At 54.3% G+C, this 20,331-nt stretch overlaps 2 protein-coding genes across 4 annotated transcripts in view; one reads left to right on the top strand and one right to left on the bottom strand.

The window, feature by feature from the left end:
- The first annotated feature begins 4,456 nt into the window (after positions 1-4,456).
- Positions 4,457-8,350, top strand: SLC7A4 (solute carrier family 7 member 4). Of its 2 annotated transcripts, none has more exons than XM_077874624.1 (5): positions 4,457-4,555; positions 5,294-6,325; positions 6,759-7,396; positions 7,616-7,724; positions 7,826-8,350. In XM_077874624.1, the coding sequence occupies exons 2-5, from the start codon at positions 5,344-5,346 to the stop codon at positions 8,002-8,004; spliced, it is 1,908 nt and encodes a 635-aa protein (XP_077730750.1). In that variant the 5' UTR covers positions 4,457-4,555; positions 5,294-5,343; the 3' UTR covers positions 8,005-8,350. The 2 variants fall into 2 exon arrangements, with proteins under 2 accessions (XP_077730750.1, XP_077730751.1); XM_077874625.1 differs by having other exon boundaries at positions 4,461-4,578.
- Positions 8,351-9,127: 777 nt separating this feature from the next.
- P2RX6 (purinergic receptor P2X 6) overlaps positions 9,128-20,331 on the bottom strand; it is an 11,603-nt gene continuing 399 nt past the window's right edge. Inside the window, exons 1-12 of one of the 2 annotated variants that reach the window (XM_077874630.1) lie at positions 19,504-20,326; positions 18,632-18,782; positions 17,226-17,297; positions 13,869-13,944; positions 13,597-13,690; positions 13,441-13,521; positions 13,198-13,339; positions 13,001-13,110; positions 11,313-11,406; positions 11,163-11,228; positions 10,904-10,981; positions 9,128-10,817 (exon numbers count right to left, since the gene is read on the bottom strand). In XM_077874630.1, the coding sequence (XP_077730756.1) occupies positions 10,650-10,817; positions 10,904-10,981; positions 11,163-11,228; positions 11,313-11,406; positions 13,001-13,110; positions 13,198-13,339; positions 13,441-13,521; positions 13,597-13,690; positions 13,869-13,944; positions 17,226-17,297; positions 18,632-18,782; positions 19,504-19,637 (1,266 nt within the window). In that variant the 5' untranslated portion in view covers positions 19,638-20,326 and the 3' untranslated portion in view covers positions 9,128-10,649. Of the gene's footprint in view, positions 10,818-10,903; positions 10,982-11,162; positions 11,229-11,312; positions 11,407-13,000; positions 13,111-13,197; positions 13,340-13,440; positions 13,522-13,596; positions 13,691-13,868; positions 13,945-17,225; positions 17,298-18,631; positions 18,783-19,503; positions 20,327-20,331 lie in introns of those variants that run through there. The other variant, XM_077874629.1, reaches the window with a different exon arrangement.

Raw genomic sequence — 20,331 nt, 5'->3', positions numbered from 1 at the left:
GATTCCAGGGTCCTGAGATCAAGCCCTCCTTGGGCTCCCCACTCAGCAGGGAATCTGCTTACCCCTCTCCCTCTGACCTTCTCCCTGTTCATAGCTTTCTCTCTCTCTGTACCCATCTCAAATAAATAAAATCTAAAAATAAATAAAAATAAATAAAAAATATATATATATATTATAAAGCTATAACTACCATAGATAATGATATAGTGATTCCATTGATGGGCCTAGGTGGAGTAAATAGAAAACCTTGTGGAAAAGATCCACCACCCTAGATATCATTAAAACCATTTCTGATTCATGGGAAGAGGTCAAAATATCAACACTAACAGTAGTTTAGAAGAAGTACGTTCCAGCCTTCACACATAACTTTGAGTTCAAGATTTCAGTGGAGAAAGTAACTGCAGATGTAGTAGAAATAGCAACAGAACTAGAATTAGAAGGGGAGCCTGAAGATGTGACTAAACTGCAGCAATTTCATGATAAAACTTGAATGGATGAGGAGTTGCTACTTACAGATAAGCAAAGAAAATGGTTTCTTGAGATGGAATCTACTCCTGGTGAAGATGCTATGAAAATTGTCGAAATGACAGGGTGTCTGGATAGCTCAGTTGGTTGGGTGGCTGAGTCTTGATTTTAGCTGGGGTCATGATCTTGGGGTCATGGAATTGAGTCCCATGTTGGGCTCTGAGCTCAGTGTTTGTCCCTATCCCTCTGGTCCCTCTCTTATTCTCCTTCTCTCTCTCTCTCAAATAAATAAATAAAATCTTTAAAAAAAGAAAATTGTTGAAATGGCAACAAAAGATCTAGAATATATCATAAACTTAGTTTATAAAACAGTGGCAGGGTTCAAGCAGATTGACTCCAATTTTGAAAAAAGTTCTAGTGGGGGTAAAGTGCTATCAAACAGTAGTGCACATTACAGAGAAATTGTGGAAGGAAGAGTCCATCAATGTGTCAAACTTAATGTCATCTTATTTTAAGAAATTGCCACAGTCGGGATCCCTGGGTGGCGCAGCGGTTTGGCGCCTGCCTTTGGCCCAGGGCGCGATCCTGGAGACCCGGGATCGAATCCCACGTCAGGCTCCCGGTGCATGGAGCCTGCTTCTCCCTCTGCCTGTGTCTCTGCCTCTCTCTCTCTCTCTCTGTGACTATCATAAATAAATAAAAAAAATTTAAAAAAATTAAAAAAAAAAAAAAGAAATTGCCACAGTCATCCCAATCTTCAGCAACCACCACCCTAGTCAGTCTAGCCATCAACATCAAGGCAAGACCCTCTCCTCCAGCCAAAAGAATGACTCACTGGAAGTTCATATGATATTTAGCATATTTTAGCAATAAAGCACTTTTTCTTTATTAAATTTTTAAAAGGATTTTATTTATTTAGCAGAGAGAGAGAAAGAGAGAAAAAGCACATGCAGGGTGAGTAGCAGAGGCAGAGGAAGAAAGACTCACCACTGAGCAGGGAGCCCAATGTGGGGCTCAACCCCAGGATCCTGGGGTCATGACCTGAGTCAAAGGCAGGCACTTAATTGACTGAGCCACCAAGCTACCCCTAGTAGTTTTTAATTAAAGTATGTACGTTGTTTTTCTTTTTTTTTTAAGATTTTTTTTTTTTATTTATTCATGAGAGACACAGAAAGAGAGAGGGGCAGAGACACAGGAGGAGGGAGAAGCAGGCTCCATGCCGGGAGCCCGACGTGGGACTCGATCGCGGGACCCCAGGATCACACCCTGGGCCAAAGGCAGGAGCTAAACCACTGAGCCACCCGGGATCCCCTGTACATTGTTTTTCATAATGTTGCTGCACACTTAATAAATCATAGTGTAGTGCAAACATAACTTTTTTTTTAAACATAACTTTTAAATGCACTGGGAAACCAAAAATCTCATTTGACTTGCTTTATTGTGCTATTCTCTTTATTCAGTGAAATCGAAACTGCGGTATCTCCAAGATATTCCTGTATTCACCCAAATGAGTTTCCAAGTTATGTCCACATCAGCACTTGGTCATGGATGTTTAAAGTAGCTTTATTCCAAATTGCCCAAACTGGGAAACAACCAAGGTGTCCTACAGTACATGCATGGATAAATAAACTATGGTACATCGAGACAATGTAATATCACTCAGCGCTGAAAAGAAATGAGCTATCAAGCCATGAAAAGACATGGGGGAATCTTAAATGCATATTACTAAATGAAAAAAAAAATCTAAAAATGCTGCATACTGTATAATTCCAACTACATGACATCCGGGAAAAGGCAAAATATGGAGACAGAAACAATGAGTGGCAGCCAGGGGTTAGGATGGAGCAAAGGAGAAATCGGCAAAACACAGAGGATTTTTAGGACGGTGGAATAATTCTGTATGATACAATAATGGTGGATATACAAATACATTGGTCAAAACCCATAGAATGTGGGACATCAAGAGGGAACTCTAATGTAGACCATGGGCCATGAGTGATAATGATGTATCAACGAAGGCTCCCCAATTATAACACATGTAGCATCACTCTATAGGGGGTATAGATTGTTGGAAGGGGTGGGCTGTACATGTGTGGGGGTAGCAGATGTGTGGGAACTCCAGCAACTTTGCTGTGAACCTAAAACTGCTCTAAAAAAATAAAGCCTATTTTTAAAAAATCATTTTGCCATAGATTTAAATTGGACAGAAATTTGTAAAAAAAAATTTTTTTTTATTCATGATAGACACACAGAGAGAGAGGCAGAGACACAGGCAGAGGGAGAAGCAGGCTCCATGCACCGGGAGCCCAACGTGGGATTCAATCCTGGGTCTCCAGGATCGCGCCCTGGGTCGAAGGCAGGCGCTAAACCGCTGCGCCACCCAGGGATCCCTAAATTTGTAAAATTTAAGTAGTTGTCTTTCTGGATTTTCAGTTCTTTTCCATTGATTCACATGTCTATTTTTTCTGTAAATAAAACACTGTATTGAATACTGTAGCTTTGTAGTCAGTTTAGAAATCGAGAAGTGTTAGTACTCTGACTTTGTTCTTTTCTTTTTTAAGATTTTTAAAATATTTAAAGTAATCTCTCCACCCAATGTGGGGCTCCAATTCACAACCCCAAGATCAAGAATCACATGCTCCACGCCTGAGCCAGCCAGACGCCCCTCCAATGTTTTTTCTATTTCAAATTTGTTTTGGCTATTCTGAGTCCCTTGCATTTCCATATGATTTTAGGATTAGCTTGATAATTTCTGCAAAATAAGCAGTTGGGCTTTTGACAGGTATTACATTGCATCTGCAGACAGATTTGGGGAGTAATGTCATCTTAACAATATCATCTTCCAGTCTTTGAACATGGGCTGCCTTTCCACTTATTTAGGTCTTCTGTAACTTCTTTCAATGATGTTTGGTAGTTCTCAGTGTGCAAGTTTTGCATTTCTTTGGCTAAATTCATTCTAAACATCCCTTTGTCCAGCTTTATTGAGATATAATTGACTTATATCAATTAAATTATTCTAGATATCTTTACAAATATACTTATTCTGGGACACCCGGGTAGTTCAATGGTTGAGCATCTGCCTTCAGCTCAGGGCATGATCCCGGGTCTGGGGATCCCTACGGCTTCTCCCTCTGTCTATGTCTCTGCCTCTCTGTGTCTGTCATGAATAAATATATAAAATCTTTATAAAATATATATGTACTTATTCTTTCTGGGACTACATAGCAGAGTTATTTTCTTAATTTCATTCTGGAGAGTTCATTGTTAGTGTATAGGAATACAATTGATTTGGGGATTTTTTTTCCAGCTTTATTGAGATATAATTAACACAACTGTAAGATATTTAAAGCATACATCACAATGATTTGATTTACTTAAACCCAGTGAAAAAATTCTTCCTATCTAGTTCATTAACACATCCATTGCATCGCATATTTACTTTTTTGGGGTGAGAACACTTAAGATCTACTCTTAGAGGGATCCCTGTGTGGCGCAGCGGTTTAGCGCCTGCCTTTGGCCCAGGGCGCAATCCTGGAGACCCAGGATCAAATCCCACGTCGGGCTCCCGGTGCATGGAGCCTGCTTCTCCCTCTGCCTGTGTCTCTGCCTCTCTCTCTCTCACTGTGTGCCTATCATAAATAAATAAAAATTTAAAAAAAAAAAAAAAAAAAGATCTACTCTTAGAAAACAGCTGAATGGAGTACATATGCTGGGGTGAAGAATCAAAGAGGGTTATTGCAGCAGTGGCAAGCTGGTGGGTTCCAGATCCCTCCAGACCTGGTCCTTAACCTTGCCTGCCTTTCCAAGGCCAGTCCAGTGATCTGGATTAGTCGCTTACCTTGTGTCCTGGGCCTCCTCATCTGTGAATCAGACACAGGAATAGTGTCACACTTCTCCAGATTCGGGGAGCTCAGGTCGCTGTCGGGTGAAGTATGGGTTTGGTGGGCTATCTGGGTACTGGTGTGACAGCGAGGTGGGTGGGGCCTCGCTGGATCCGGCGCAGGAGGAGTGGGGGCGGGCTCTGGGTGCAGGCGGCGCCACCCAGGCAGGGCCGGCACAGCGCGCAGAGCAGCGGCAGCAGGGACAGCAGGTGAGTCTCAGCGACTCCTGCAGGTACGTAGTCTGGCCTGAGAGGAGGCAAAGGCTCGGATACCCGAGTGGAACTGGCTCTGGCTCTGGCTCTGGCTTTGGCGGCGGTGGCGGCGGTGGCGGTGGCGGAGGTGGCCTGTCGGGGCGGGGGCAGGGCACGGAGCTTCGGAGCTTCGGCTTGGGGCTCCGGGCCAGGAGCGCCCCGCCTCCTGGCCGGGTGCGCAGATACCCAGGCCCCGAGGGGCGGGGGGGTGTGCGCGCGTGCGTGCGCGTGTGCCCGTGTGTGTGTGTGTGTAGGGGGGGTGCTGGTGGTGAGTGCCACTGTCAGAGGCCAGGTGGCTGCCTGGTTGACGCCCAGGGCAGCAGAGCCCCTCCTGTTCCGGGTCCTGGAGGCCTGGAGGCCTGGAGGCCTGGCTCAGCTCCGGAGAAGCCTGAGGTTTCCACCTTGTTCTGGGGTGCCAGACCAAGGAGCAGTTTCCCAACCCCACTTCCTGGAGCTGCACCCTTCCCACGCTCAGGCCTCCCCACCCAAATGTGCCCAGGTCGGACTGCACAAGGTTCCCTCACCTGGCCGGAGGCAGGCAGGACCTCCATGCTTCCCTGTGACCTCCTGCCACTCCTGACCCATCCCAGCCCTCAGGCGCCCTAGCTGCGCAGGCACTTGGGTCCCCAGGGGAAGGGACAGCGCGGACTGAAGCCTGCTCGGTACCTGGTTGGGCAACCTGTCATTCCCCCCCAGCCCCTGGTAGGTGCCCGCAGCTGCCTTGGTGCTCCTCTCCGCCGCCCACCATGGCCAGGGGGCTGCCCAGCACTGCCAGCCTGGCACGCTTCTGCCAGAAGCTGAACCGGCTGAAGCCACTGGAGGAGTCTGCCATGGAGACGTCCCTGCAGCGCTGCCTGTCCACCCTGGACCTGACCCTGTTGGGCCTGGGTGGCATGGTGGGCTCGGGCCTCTACGTGCTCACAGGCACGGTGGCGAAGGAGATGGCCGGCCCCGCGGTGCTCTTGTCCTTCGCTCTGGCCGCCGTGGCCTCCCTGCTGTCAGGCCTGTGCTACGCGGAGTTCGGGGCCCGCTTACCCCGCACGGGCTCGGCCTACCTGTTCACCTACGTGTCCATGGGCGAGCTGTGGGCCTTCCTCATCGGCTGGAATGTGCTGCTCGAGTACCTCATCGGGGGCGCAGCCGTGGCCCGCGCCTGGAGCGGCTACCTGGACTCCATGTTCGGCCACCGCATCCACAACTTCACCCAGGCCCACATCGGGACCTGGCAGGTGCCCCTGCTGGCGCACTACCCCGACTTCCTGGCTGCTGCCATCGTGCTTTTGGCCTCCGCCTTCATCTCCTGCGGGGCCCGGGTCTCCTCCTGGCTCAACCACACCTTCACCGTCATCAGCCTGCTCCTCATCCTCTTCATCATCATCCTGGGCTTCGTCCTGGCCCGCCCGCAGAACTGGAGTGCTGAGGAGGGTGGCTTTGCGCCTTTTGGCTTCTCGGGCATCATGGCTGGCACCGCCACCTGCTTCTACGCCTTCGTGGGCTTCGATGTCATCGCCGCCTCCAGCGAGGAGGCCAGGAACCCGAAGCGAGCCGTGCCGATAGCCATCTCCGTCTCGCTTGGCCTGGCAGCCGGCGCCTACATCCTCGTCTCCGCCGTGCTCACCCTCATGGTGCCGTGGCACAGCCTGAACCCCAACTCCGCGCTCGCCGACGCCTTCTACCGGCGGGGCTACAGCTGGGCGGGCTTCATCGTGGCCGCCGGCTCCATCTGCAGTAAGGGCCCGATCGGGCGAGGGGGGCGTGAGCAGGGCCCGGGCTGCCCTAGGCTTCTCCGTCTCGGTCTTTTCCCAGTTGCATAGCGGGCCCAGGAAGGTGCTGATCACGAGCCTCTCTTGTCTTGTTGGAAGGCCCCCTTCACTGCCCCCTCCCGATTGTACATAAAATGTCAGTTCTGAGCAAGTCCTTTCCTGGGAGAAGGACCCACTGCTCATCAGATTCTCTGATGGGCCTGTCACCTAAACCAGGGTGTCCCATTCTTGGGGGGTGAGGTAACAATCCAACACCCCACATGCACTCAGGCTCATTCTGATAACCCAGACAAACTCCTGTTGGTGTTCCCCAGGGTTGGCGGCATGCCCTGGCTCCCAGCAGAGGCCCCTAGTGGGCCTGTCCACCATGCTCACCAGTTCTCCACTCTCTGCCACAGCCATGAACACTGTCCTGCTCAGCAGCCTCTTCTCCCTGCCACGCATCGTCTACGCCATGGCCGTCGATGGGCTCTTCTTCCAGGTGTTTGCCCGAGTGCACCCCCGGACACAGGTGCCCTTGGCGGGCATCGCTGTGTTCGGGAGCCTCATGTCTTTACTGGCACTGCTGCTGGACCTCGAGGCACTGGTTCAGTTCCTGTCCATCGGCACACTGCTGGCCTACACTTTCGTGGCCACCAGCATTCTTGTGCTACGCTTCCAGAAGTCCCCTCCATCCAGTTCCCCAAGCCCAGCCAGCCCTAGCCCCAGGGTCAAAGAGTACCACTCTTTCTCAGACCACGCCCAGCTGGTGGGCACTAATCAGGCCTCAGCCTCTGAGCCTGGGCAGCTGCGGCCAGCCCTGAGGCCCTACCTGGGCTTCCTAGGTAGGTGCAGCCCCGGAGCTGCTGTGGCTTGGGCACTCAGCATCCTGGTGGCCTCGGCCATCGCCCTGGCTTGTGTACTGGTCTTCGGGAATTCAGTCCTGCATCTCCCAAACTGGGGCTACATCCTGCTCCTGCTGCTCAGCTCTGTCACATTTCTGCTCAGCCTCTTCATCCTGGGGGTCCACGAGCAACAGCGGAAAGATACATTCCAGGTACCTCCCCCAGCCAATGCCTGCTGCCTGTCATCCAGCTAGCTCGCTTTGCCCCTTCCTCCTCTGCTGTGGCAGGATGAACCAGGGCTCACAGGGTTGGGGAGGCCCACGCACCCATCCCCCTCTCTTTCTGCATGGCAAAGTGGACGCTTGACAAACCAGGCCCTGCGCAGCAGACCTTCCCTGCAGCCCAGTCCCGCCCTGTTCTTGCCTTGTCAGATCCCCATGGTGCCCCTGACTCCAGCCCTGAGCATCCTCCTCAACATCTGCCTCATGCTGAAGCTAAGCTACTTGACTTGGGTGCGTGTCTCCATCTGGCTGCTGATCGGTGAGTGGGGGATCAGGCTTGGGGCCCTCGGTGGACCGCAGGAAGGAAAGGAGGGTGAGCAGGGCTGGGACCTGCCCCTCAGTCTCCCACAACTCCTGCAGGACTCGCCGTGTATTTCTGCTATGGCATCTGGCACAGCAAACAGAACCGGCAGGAGCCACCAGAGCTGACCACCTCACACTACGTGGTGTTCCCCAGCACCAACCTGGAGGAGTCTGTACAGACGGTGCAGCCCCCCACCCAGGAGCCCAGCCCCACAGAGCAGCCCACCAGTCCATGAATTGAGCTGGAGACCTGTCCACACTTGCTCTGCCCACCCCACCTCCTTGGGGGCCCAGAGGGGCTGGGAGACCCTTCTATCTGAGCCAGCTCAGGTTTGCCGGCCTGCCCATGCTGAGAAGGGTCCTCGAGACCTTAGGGCCTTAGCCCAAGTGCCTGGTTTTGGGTTTTGGGGAGTGGGCCCTGGCCAGGACTGGTAGGGTGAGTATTTTGCCCAGCATCTTCCTGTTCATGAACAACTACAGCTATTTGGGCAGATGGGGTGGGCTGAAGTGGGTTGGGGTGGGCCAGGAACAGGCCCACAGCCCCAGATATCCACAATAATAACCTCTTGGCCAGCCACGTGATCTGCTGCTGCATCCACCATTGTGTTCTTTGTGGCACTGAGTGAATGCTTTTCTGTCCCTGGGAGCCAACTGATTGTCCTCGAACCACAGCAAAGATGCCGAGGTTTGGCAAGAGGGAGGCACCAGCTTTGGGACAACCCTGAATCACAGACATCTCCTGGCCTGGGTCCTGGGGTCCTGCCCTCAGGCTGGTACCCTCTGTCCCGGGGACACACCAGGGGAAGAGGCGTCTGTGAAAAGGGTAGAGTTAGGCTCCCCCTACAGACTCCCTACATGTCCCCTGGGCAAGGGGATCCAGAGAGCAGAGCCTGGGCCCCAGAAAAGGTCGCCTAGAAAGGGCAGTGGAGTTCCAGGGTCCTCTTGGGTTTCCAAGGCTCCCAGAAAGCGTAGCATGTCCCTGAGGCCTGCCTGGGAATGTAGAGGCACACTGCATGGGCACGTGCAACTCGTGGCATGTGCCCACATGGCCACACGCCTGCCTTGGTGATGCACACTCATATGCAGACTGAGGCAACAGCTGTTCCCAACCTCAGGCCTTGGCCACAGCTGTCTAGCTGTCACAGCTGGCACTCCTCTCTTTCTCTCCCCCTTCCCTCAAAGGCTTTGCAATAACAGCTCAGGATGGTACATACGAATATGGCATACACGCCTGTGTACAAGTTCCTGGGCCTGCTTCAAGCACCTCCAGGCCCACTGGTCTCCCTAAAGCCATACTGTGCCCATCATAGATACTTCCAACTCCCCACCCCTGCCTGTAAAGACTACACAGGAAGCTGCTGGTTTTAGCAGGCTTTACTCCTTGACTTTCTGCAGTTATAACAGCTTTCTCTGGACCCCGAGGACAACTAGGTACATGTGACCCCACTCCGATAACCAGGCCTCAGAGCCATGTTCTCTCACCTTGGTTCTTCTGAACCTGCCTCCCCATGGATACTGCTCTGGGGATTGAGAAGCAGCAGGGAGCCCAAGGCTTTGTTGAGGCTCCAGGTGTCAGATGATTCCAGATGCTAGTCCAGCCTGAGCCCCAGCCCTGGCCCTCCCCAGCTGGTCTTTGCTGCTCTACCACCAAGCTGCCAGCACACCCTTGGTCACCAGAGACCCAGGAGAGAGAAGCCCCTTACTTCCCTAGGGTGGGTACTCCCAAATTCCTGCCTCTGCCCTGGAACCACAGGGCATTTGACTCCTGTAGCCCTTGTTCCTCCCCTCCTGGCAGGGAGTCCTGGCAGGGGACTCCAGGGCAAGGGAAATTCTCCAGTATGATACCAAGCCAGCCTGCTGGAAACCTTTGTGTCCTTTGTTAGGGACATTCCTTCCAGCCACTGGGCTCTAGGGTGGGGGGTTATGACCAAAGCCACCTGAATGCAGTTGCCTGAGGCTGGGACAAGCAGATGTCCTGACACATTCTTAGATATGACCCTAGGTAGCAATGAATTCCAGATGTACAGCCTCCTATCCCCATGGGTCCGGTGAGCAGGTTCTAGGGGTTGGGCTTGTGTGTATATGTGGGGACGGTTAATGAAGAGGCATACAGAAGATCCCAGAGGCCCTAGTGACCACCATCTCAGCTCCCCCCACCCTCTCCTCCCTCTCCCAAGCCCCATAGCCTGAGGGCTACCACCAGGGAGGGGCTGATGCTCATAAACTGAGCAGGTGTGAGACCAAAGGATGTGCCCTTGCTTGAGGTTCCTAGGGGTTGGATCATCTGCCTACCCACTCTTCATTCCATGGATGAGGCCCAGAGTTGGGTAGGAACCTGCCCCAGGCAACCCAGCACTGGAGCAGCTGAGACAACCCCTCCAGTCAGGCTTCTTTCTACCTTGCTTCAGACTCCAGTTTGCATAGACCCCAGTGCAGCACAGCTGAGAAAGAGGGGCTCTGCCTACAATAGGAGTCTCAGCAGAGGAAGGAAGGCTGGAGTCTGCTACAGCCAGTGGGAGGGCCGGTGCTGACAGCTGGTGAGCAGGCCGCTGCTGGGCACTGATGGTGACAGAGACTGGGAGAGAGTTCTCTAGACCTAGATATAGCAGGAGCCCCTCTGGACCACTGCCTTGCCACATGGGTGCCCTAGGGTCTCCCCTTCTTGACTCATGTTCTGCTGCGGGTCTCTATGCAAAACTGGTTTCTGTGGCTCCCCAGGCAGCACCCTGCTGAAGCTGGTGTCAGGGGAGGGACAGCCTGTCTGAGAGTGGAAGGATGGGATTCTTCCCCAACCCCCCACCCTAGTCCTGCTGGGGCTTTATCCAGCAGGTCCCCAAGACGGGGCCCCCACCCCGCACCCAGCAGCAAACAGCCACAGGCATCAGGAACAGGCCGGTGAGGGGGGGCCGGAGCCCAGGCACGGCCACTCTGCTGTTGGTGTCTGGTTCCCAGACTGGGTCCCCTCTAAGACACCTGGGCAGCCGCATGCGGGGGGTGCAGAAGCTGGCTTTGTCTGCTCAGGGGTGGTGGTCACCTTCGGGGCCTTTGCCTACAGATGAGAACATCAGATCAGGGCTCAGTCAACATCCTCCAAAGTGTCACAGAACCCAAGGTCTGGACAGGCCCACAGCTCACCTCCTCATACTTGGTACTCCAGTAGAAATGGGCTTCTTCATCCACGTACAAGAGCAGCAGGTCACAGAGGAAGGTGATCTGGAGAGGCAGAGGACACCTATGTCCTGCCCCTCGGCCCTGTTTCTGCCGCCTCCCCAGCCCTCACCCGAGACTCAACATCATGCACAGCGCGGGGGTGGGGGGTGCCCAGGTGTGCCCTCGGGTGGGCCTGGACCCACAGTCACTGCAGCCAGAGGAAGCCCACATTGCCCAGACTCACCACACCCAGCCAAGCTGCTCCGGTGCCCAGAGTGATGGTCGTGGGAATGAGCCCGAACTTTCCTGCCTGAGACCAACCTGGACTGAGCCTCTGGGGCGGCGACTGTCTCCCTCCCACCCCCACCACCCATTGCCCTCCAGCACCTCCTACCTGCCCAGTGACAAGGATGTCAAAGCGGATCCCGTAGAGCTTGAGCAGACTCCGGGCCTCCACACCTGAGGCCTTCCACCAGTGAGAGGCTGTCCTGAAGGCAGGAAAGGAGGTCTGGTGCTTTGCCTGCTGCCACTCCTGGGCTGGGCTGGCCCTCCCAGGCCTCCTTATTCATCCATTGACTCTATAAATCTCCAGCCCCAGCTGTTCAGCCCTGTGTCATTGCTGAGGACACAGGGAAAGGCAACTTGGGACCCACCTGCCTCTTGGAAGCTCCCTGCCTGCTGGGGGGGCAGAGGGGACAGATGGGTCCCTACACCGGCACTGGTAGTGGGAGTGAGGGCAGGTAGGGAGCCAAGCCCTGGGCCATGAGTCTAAAGGGTGAGGGGGAACCCACTCTCCCCTATGAACTGGGAAAGGCTTTCTGCAGGGTACACTTTCAGGCTGGTCTTCCAGGGCTCAGGAAAGAGTGCTCTAGGCAGAGAAAGTAGGACAGGTAGGATCACAGGGGTGTGGAAAGCAGAGTGTGGGCAGGGAGCTAGCCTCTAAGAGTTGCAAAGGGCTGGGAAAGCCAGGGAAGCCAGACCAAGAAAAGCCCACTGAGCAATGTCAAGAGGCACCATCTCCAGGCCTGGGGGCTGTGTGTGTATATATGTGACAATGACCAGGTGACAGGAAGTGACAGGAGGATTCTAGCAGGGTGGGGGAGATCTATTTAAGAGACTCCAAGGTGTGATAATAAATGCAATGCAACATCCCTGAGTACATCCTGCTTTGGAAAATAAAAAGATATAGGACTATGGGGCAGCTGGGTGGCTCAGTTGGTTGAGCATCTGCCTTTGGTCAGGTCGTGATCCCGGGGTCCTGGGTAGAGCCCCATGTCAGGCTCCCTTCTCAGTGGGGAGTCTGCTTCTCTCTCTCTCTTTCTCTCTCTTGCTCTGCCCCTCCCCCTGCTCCCGCACGCTCTCTCTCTCTCAAGTAAATAAATAAAATCTTTTTTAAAAAAGATATAGGACTATTATTGGCATAGTTGGGGAAAGTTAAATATTAGATTTGTCCTGCCGATGTTAAGCTCTTAGAGTGTGGCAATGGGACAGCAGTCACGTGGGGCAGGTCCTTATTCTCTAACAGTGTCGGGAGGAAGGGTGTCAGATGTCCACCATTCATTTTCAGATGGTTCCTTTGAAATCTATCTAAATATATCCACTCACTCTAGAGAGGGAGAGAGAAAGCAAATGTGGCAAAATGGTGAAAAATACCCCCCCCAAAAAAAACCCAAAAAATAAAACCTAAAAGCCCAGATAAAGAGTAAATGGGTATGGGTGTTCACAGTACTAATCTTTGAACTTTTCTATAGATTTTTGAAATTGTTTAGCTAAAAGCTAAGGCACAATTAAAAAAGAAACCCCCCTGTGCTGAGGAGGGAGATGCCAGAGGTGGGGTAGGGCAGGGGAGGGGCTAGAGTGGGGAGTCCCAAGGGACAGAGGGGGACCAGCTCAGGAGAGAGGCTGGACAGAGCCCAAGCTGGGGGACCGGGAGCTGAGATCACCCCTCCTGCCCCGGGGGCCTCCTCGCACACACAAGGGAGTGTCCAGAGAGCTGGGCCGGGTCCGGTGGGTCCTGGCTGCCACAGGACAGGCGGAGCCCAGAGCCCACAGGCAGCAGCAGGAGGGCAGTGGGGGCCGCACCTGAAATTGTAGCTCCTCTCCTGCAGCTGGAAGGAGTAATGGGGCCGGCAGTCGGAAGCCCCAGCATCCAGGTCACAATCCCAGTGGACTCGGACTCCCACAGCACCTCCCTGCACACAGCACATCGCTGCTTCACCAGCACGCAGGCCCCGGGCCCTCCCCCTGAGCCCTCTGGAAGCCTCCCCCCATGGACCCACCAGCAACGCCAGGTCCTCAAAGACCCCTCCAGCTGCAGCCACGAGGTCCCCAATGCGGAACACAGGGCAGTAGGGGCTGTAGTGTGAGTCGTAGCGGCAGCGCTTGAAGTAAGTGGCATCCCAGGTGTCCAAGGCATTGGACCTGGGGGGTCGGGGGGGGGGGTTGGACAGTGCAGGGGAGGGGAGTCAGGTCAGGTAGCAGACAAGGAAGGTCTGGGACCCACAGGACCCACCCACACTTACTTGGAGAAATTGAACTTGTTGAAGGTGACTGTGTTCTTGACAAACAGGGTGAAGTTCTCTGCCTGGACCAGTAGTGGCTTCCTGCGGGCAGAGGGCACGTGAAGGGCATGTCCTGTGGTTCTGGGGCCCGGCCCTGGAGGCGGAGGGGTCACTTACACAGGCACAGTGCCACTCTCCACGGGGCACCAGCCCTGGATCTCACAGGTCCTGTGGGTCCCGTTGAATTCCACACACTGGCCTGTTTTTATGCCTTGAAAACACAAGACAAACTCCAGGCCTCCAAGTCTCCACAGGCCCGGGGGGGGGGGCGGGGGGTGTTGGGCATCGACAGAAAGGAGAGATGGAGAGGCACCACCAGGCCTGCTCTCAAGAGCCACCCAGGGTCCCAGCCCCAGAGCCCCAACCCAGAGGACAGGGCCCACAGTTACCGTGGCTGTGCGTCCCCGTCTCCCCTTCAGGACAGTCCTCGTCGGCCCAGCAATTAGCCAGCGGGATGGAGGGGTGCTGGGGTGGTGGTGGAAGCAGAATTGCCAAGGGCCCAGGGAGTGTCTCCCCTCTGTGACCCAGCCCTGAAGCCTACAGGGACACAACCCTCCAGCCTTAGCTCCAGAGAGATGCCTGAGTTCAGGGGGCACATGGGCAAGCTGGAGGGTACAAATAAAAGGATGTGGTCAGAGGAGGGTGGTGATCGGTCCCCCAGCCAGTTAGGGATGCAGGTGCTGTATCCAAGGCAGAGCAAGCCTCCTTCGTTTCTGAGTTATCTGCCCTCCAGAGGCCCAGGTCTTCTGGTCCCACTCAGATGACAACTAGGAAGGTGAAGGGACTCTGGGAAGGGCAAGTTTGTGCCAGGGTGGAGGTCCGGGGTGCGGTGAACGAAGGGCAGGCCCCTGGTTGCAGGGGTCTGGGTGGGGAAGTAGGTAGCAGCACAGAACTGAGGGACCACAGGCTAGTCTCTCCCCTGCTTGTTCTTCTGTAAAACCTGCCATGAGGGCCCGCACACTCCCAGTATTCTAGGGATTAACAAAAAGGGAGGGGTGGCATGCTTTCTGGGGGCCCTAGGCCCTTGAAGAGGAAGGCACAGTCCCACAGACACAGTTCTGCCCCAGGCTGACAATGAACATCACTGTTCAGGTCACCTAACTCACGAACAGCAGGAGGAGCACAGTGCCAGGGTGGCAAGAAGGGCTCAGGGAGTCCGAGCCAGGTGAGACAGGGGGATCGTGGAGGGTCGGGACCACGATAAGGGGGCAGAGGACAGAGTGGGGCCACCTGTGTCCTGAGTCCGCCCTTCCTCTCTGAGCCTGGTTGGGCCACCATCCCCTCCTATCCGACTCCATGGTGACCACCACAGGGCCTGGTCTCTGCATCATCTGCCTCCATTCTCTCAGCAGAGACCATCCCTGGCTCCACCACGCTCCTGTGATCAAGTTCAGCTACTTAGCAGAGTACACAGGGCCCCTGAGATCTTGGGCTACCTGCTCCCCCTTGCCACCTCAATCCCAATCTAAGCTCCAACCCCACTCCGTAGCAGGTGACCCCGGAGGAGCCTCATCTCACATAGCTTGGGGCCTTTGCTCACACAGCTGCCTCTGCCTGGACATTCTCAAGATCCCACCTGAGACTCGAGTCCTGTGGGAAACCCTCCCTGAGGCCCTGGGCTGGCAGGCACGCCTCCCTGGGTCTCCAGCTACAGCTCTGTCCGCATCACAGGACCTGCTACCTTGGCTGGGCTGCCCGTGCAGGTTGCTTGAGGTACAAGGGGTGGAGTTTTGCATCCTCAGCATCGGGCCTTGCCACCCCCCCGCCCCCCGGCCCAACCTGCCCCGAGACTCAGCAGGTGTTTGCTGATGGCCTGACTCTCCAAGGAGAACAGTGCATGTGTTGGGAGGGACCAGAGGACCAGGACCCCTGAGAGGAGCTAGCAGGAACCCTGGCTAGTCTCAGGAAGCCTCGTGGCCCGATCTGATGAATTGCTTCCCAGCCCCAGAAGTTTCCTGGGAAGAGCTCAGAGCCAGGACACGAGGCAAAGAGGAATCACATGGACTCCAGAACACACGGAATGATGGCTTCAGTGAAATTTCAGAACAGCCTACAAACCGATCTGATTAATTAGATGTCTTCGGAACATTTAGAGAAGAAAGGACACCATGTGCATTTGCACATCCTTTGTCCACATGCTTCACCTCCTCTGCAGGTGGGGCCAGCCTGGGACATATGACACCCCTAGCATCTGTGGTGGCACCAAGAACCAGGACACAGGGGACAGGGGACCACACAGTTACTCTCCAGCCCCATAAGCAATCTAACGTTAGGCTTGTTTTAAATTTTTTTTTTTAATTTTTATTTATTTATGATAGTCACACAGAGAGAGAGAGAGAGGCAGAGACACAGGCAGAGGGAGAAGCAGGCTCCATGCACCGAGAGTCCGATGTGGGATTCGATCCCGGGTCTCCAGGATTGCGCCCTGGGCCAAAGGCAGGCGCCAAACCGCTGCGCCACCCAGGGATCCCCACGTTGGGCTTGTTTTAAAAAAGAGGTTACAAAAAAAAAAAAAAAGAGGTTACCATGGAGGTAAGCTTCCAGGGTTATGTCCTGAGTCCCAGCTGCTCAAACAAAATCCACAGCTGGACAACCATATGCTTAAAAATTGGTAAGAACGGGGATCCCTGGATGGCTCAGTGGTTTAGCGCCGCCTTCAGCCCAGGGTGTGATCCTGGAGACCCGAGATCGAGTCCTACGTCAGGCTCCCGGCATTGAGCCTGCTTCTCCCTCTCCCTGTGTCTCTGCCTCTCTCTCTCTGATGAATGAATAAATAAAAAATCTTAAAAAAATTGGTAAGAACGTAAGTTTTATGTTACGTGTATTTTATCACAATAAAAATTTTTTTGGAAAAAAAACCCACAGCTGGAGGGAAGAGCAAGTGTGCTTTGTGACAGATACTGGATCCGTGGGACATCCTTAGGCAAGGGGAAAAGGTGAGATTTCAAGAAGTAAACCTGCGATTCTGGATGAGAAATAGACAAGAATAGGGGGTGAGAGGCTCCGGTGTGACCACAGTTGTAGTTAAAAATATCCAGAGATCATAAGTGACCCTGAGCTCAGTAAGCAGGAGTGTCCTGTGTTTGCCCACAAAAATGGAAGCTGACTTGGGACACATTAATAGAGACTGTGCATAGCAAAGAAGTGGTCGGAGCACCTTGGTGGGGGGGGCTCACTCAGTTAAGTGGTTGGCTCTTGATTTTGGTTCAGGTCATAATCTCGAGGTCCTGGGATCAACCCTCACATGGGGCTTCCTGCTTGGTGGGGAGTCTCCTTCAAAATTCTTCTTCTCTCTCCCTCTCTGCCTCTCACCCAACTCATGTACACCCTTGTACTCTCTCTATCTAAAAATAAATAAAGATTTTATTTATTTATTCATGAGAGACACAGAGAGAGAGGCAGAGACACAGGCAGAGGGAGAAGCAGGCTCCATTCAGGGAGCCCGACATGGGACTCGATCCCAGATGCTGGGATCAGGCCCCAAACCAAAGGCAGACACTTAACTGCTGAACCACCCAGGTGTCCTCCTGTTTTCTCATCTTAAATAGGATCACAGTAATTCCTACCAAGCAGGATATTTGTGAAGATTAAGTGGAATGATTCACAAAAAGGCTTTAGCTCAGTGCCTGGGATACAGTAGCACATACTGAACTCTCAGCTAAGAGAGCTCCCTGGGGTAATGTGGCTGGTGACCCAGGGCTGGCAGAGGACTAGGGGCCCGCCGGAGAGCTCCTGGGAAGCCTTACCTCTGGGCATTTGTCCTGAACTTGTTCTGGTGTCACAAGAAAATTGGTCACCAAGAAGAACGTGTTCTCTCCCTAGAAAGCAAGTGTCAGGGTTGGTCTTTGCTTCCCTTCCCCAAAGGGTCAGGCCAGAAGTGGCAGCTTGGCTTGTGGGGAAGCGGGTCCTGGCCTGATCGAGTCACCAACTCCACTTCAGGAGAGTACCTCCAGTGAGGCCAATTGAAGTAGAGATCAGAGGCTGGCTGGGTTTCTGGCCTTTTCTAAGTCCATAGATGCTTCTTTGAGATAAGTATACTTTTCATGTTCCTACTCATTCTCTCTGCCAGAAATGTCCACGCACCTCCTGCTTCTAGGCACTGAAGATCCAGAGCTGAGATGGACTGGGGATGTGCCTAGGCAAGTGGGGAGGTGGGCCCCTCATTATACACATGGATGGGGGTTGGGGGAGCAGGTGGTGAGCTCTGCGTAGGCAAAGGGTGGCTAAGGAGAGGCAGGGTGGCTGACACCCAAGTGCTGTGTGTGTGAGCTCAAGTTTGGGGCAATGCACACCCAGGAAGGAGAGAAGGCAGCAGCTGTGATAGTGGTCAAGATCTGGAAGGATTTGGTAGCCACCACCATGGAAAGGGAGTCTTCCCAGGGTGGAAACAAGGGCTGGTAGGGTCTGAGTGATGTCACATAGGACGCTCAGGCTGGCTGCTGGGTGGATTATGCCGGGGAACCCACTAGAAGATCATGGTCTCATCCAGGTAAGACATAGGCAGCCGTGAACACTACCAGGTGATGGAATGCACAGGGGGCACAGGTCCAGTTTGGGCCCTCGTTGGATGAAAAGAGGCCACACTGGGAGAGGGTGACGATTTCTCTTTGGACAGGAAAGGTGTGCCAGGAGGCAGCTGTACTGGGGGTGGGTGGTTGATGGGGCTACAATTTTGGCATTGGTAGGATAAAGGTAGAAACTGAGACTGTAGACAATCTGGGTGGAGAAAGGAGTTGGAAATACTGCATGGGAGCGACAGAGGAGGAGCACCTGACAGCAGTGCCCCAGGTCAGGGAGGGGAGCATTCAGGAAGCCCCAGGCTCTGGCCTCCCAAGCTTCTCCAGCCCCAGCCTCAAGCTCAAGAGTTGAGTTCCTAAACATTCCACTCTTCTAGGTGCAGCCTTTCTAAAGGCAGTTCCTCTGGCGTGGCTACTTGGTCCATCCCCTTGTCCACCCCCTTGTCCACCTAGAAACCTCTCACACATCCCAGAAAACCCTGTCCAGGGACCACTCCTGTGTAAGGCCCTTCCCAAGCCCAGGCCTATGATCGTTCCAGCATCCCGCTCAGGCATCAGGTGCCTCTCAGGCACATGCTTGCTGCAAGGGTGGTATCAGAAGTGTCACCGCCTAGCAGCAGAACCAAGGCACCTACCTGTGGTGGCTTCACGAAATCTGCCACGTCCCATAGCCGGTTACCCAGCTCCTTGATCTGGGTCACAGAAACCCCTTTGAGTTTGGTGATGACAGAAATCTGGGGGTCCAGGTCTCGCTCCTGGTATCCTTTCTTGGCGAGGAGAGCCCACCTTAGGAAGAAGCGATGGGCAGTGTGGTATGTCCCTGGTCAGGGTAAAGAGGGGCAGAGTGGGCCCTACCCTCTCGGCCTTTCTCTTCACACATCACACAGGCTCCCAGCCCAGCATTTAGGGCCTCTGCCTCCCCTCCAGCCTCATTTCCCACACCAAACACCCTGCACAGCCCAAAAGGTCCATCCACGATCAGAGAGCCAGTGCCTTTCATGCATGTCCCCTGTCAGGCACTCATGGGCTTGGAGATGCCCACCATCACCCCCTTCACCGGTCAACACCCTCCCTCTACATGGTTAGGCTCAACTCCTCCACAAAGACTCCTCTGACTCAGCTAAAACTGGTGGTCCCTATAGGAATTTTAGTATTCCAGCTCTCCCAAGCATCAAGGACTGACTACCTTCTCTCCCACCAGGGGCCTCCTGGGTACAGATAGGGACCCATCTTGCTCTGTGCCCAGACATCAATATGGGCTTGGAAACAAGACACAAGAAAGGAGGCAGGTGGGCACACGGGAGGACACAAGCACATAGCTTGCTCTTGTATCCACTGGCCACTAGACAAAAGATCATCCCTTCTGCCTACTTCTTCCCCTGTCCCAACCTGCTCCCCTCTGCTACCACCAGCTCAGCCCCTGAAGAGTCAAACCCTCTACCCACAGACCCAGAAGGACCAATCATTATCCCCCCCAGCCAGCCAGGCCCAGAGGCCATTCTCTTACCCCACCACGTAGGTCATGACCCCGAGCTGCAGTAGCCTCTGCAGGGCGCCCACCCGCCAGTTCCTGGTTATCACATACTTCTCCGTTTTGTAATCCAGAAGCCCCCAGCCTGCCAAGACCCCTGGGAAGCCCATGCTTGCAGTTCCTGCCGGCTGCTGGGGCGCATGAGTCAGCACAGCAGCTGCAGCCACAGCTGAATAGGAGGTAAAGCAGGCGCCCAAACCGGACCAGGCCAGCAAGCTATTAAAGGGACACTTCCACTGGGGACAGGATCCAGCCTCCACCACCAGCCCCAGCCCCAGGTTCAGCCCCAGCAAGGAGCTGCCCTGAGCCTCCCACCCTCTCCCTCTGAGGGGGCCCAGGGCCAGGCAGAGAGGAGCAGCCCCTGCGCCCTGCCCTCTGGCTTCACTTCCCTGGGGGAGGAGAGGAGGAGGAGAAGTCAAGTGTCACAGGTACTGTGAGAGGGCAGCTTGGGGGCTGCAGGAGCCCAGAGGAGAGGTCAAGGAAAGAAAGCTTCAGGAAGAAATGACCTCTGAGCTGACACTTGCAGATTCTGAAGCTCAACAAGCAAAGTTGAGAGGAAGAAGGTTCCTGGTGGCTGAAGCAGCATGTGCGACGCTAGAGCATGAGAACTAGCAGCCACAGGGTGAGAGCCTGACTCTGGCTCCACAGAGGAGGGTGACCGGGCCTTGCAAGGTTCCCCAGCTTCTCTGGCGCCGCGTGCCGGGGAAGCGGAGGGACAAAAGCACAGGCTGCGGAGTCAGCCACGTTCCCCAGTCGGCGGAAGGTGTGGGGGCGATGCTCTGCTCGAACCCCGGCGCGCGCACG

Source organism: Canis aureus, chromosome 27 (genome assembly GCF_053574225.1).
Source record: "Canis aureus isolate CA01 chromosome 27, VMU_Caureus_v.1.0, whole genome shotgun sequence".
Lineage (NCBI taxonomy): Eukaryota > Metazoa > Chordata > Mammalia > Carnivora > Canidae > Canis > Canis aureus.
This window is presented reverse-complemented; position numbering and strand designations above follow the sequence as displayed.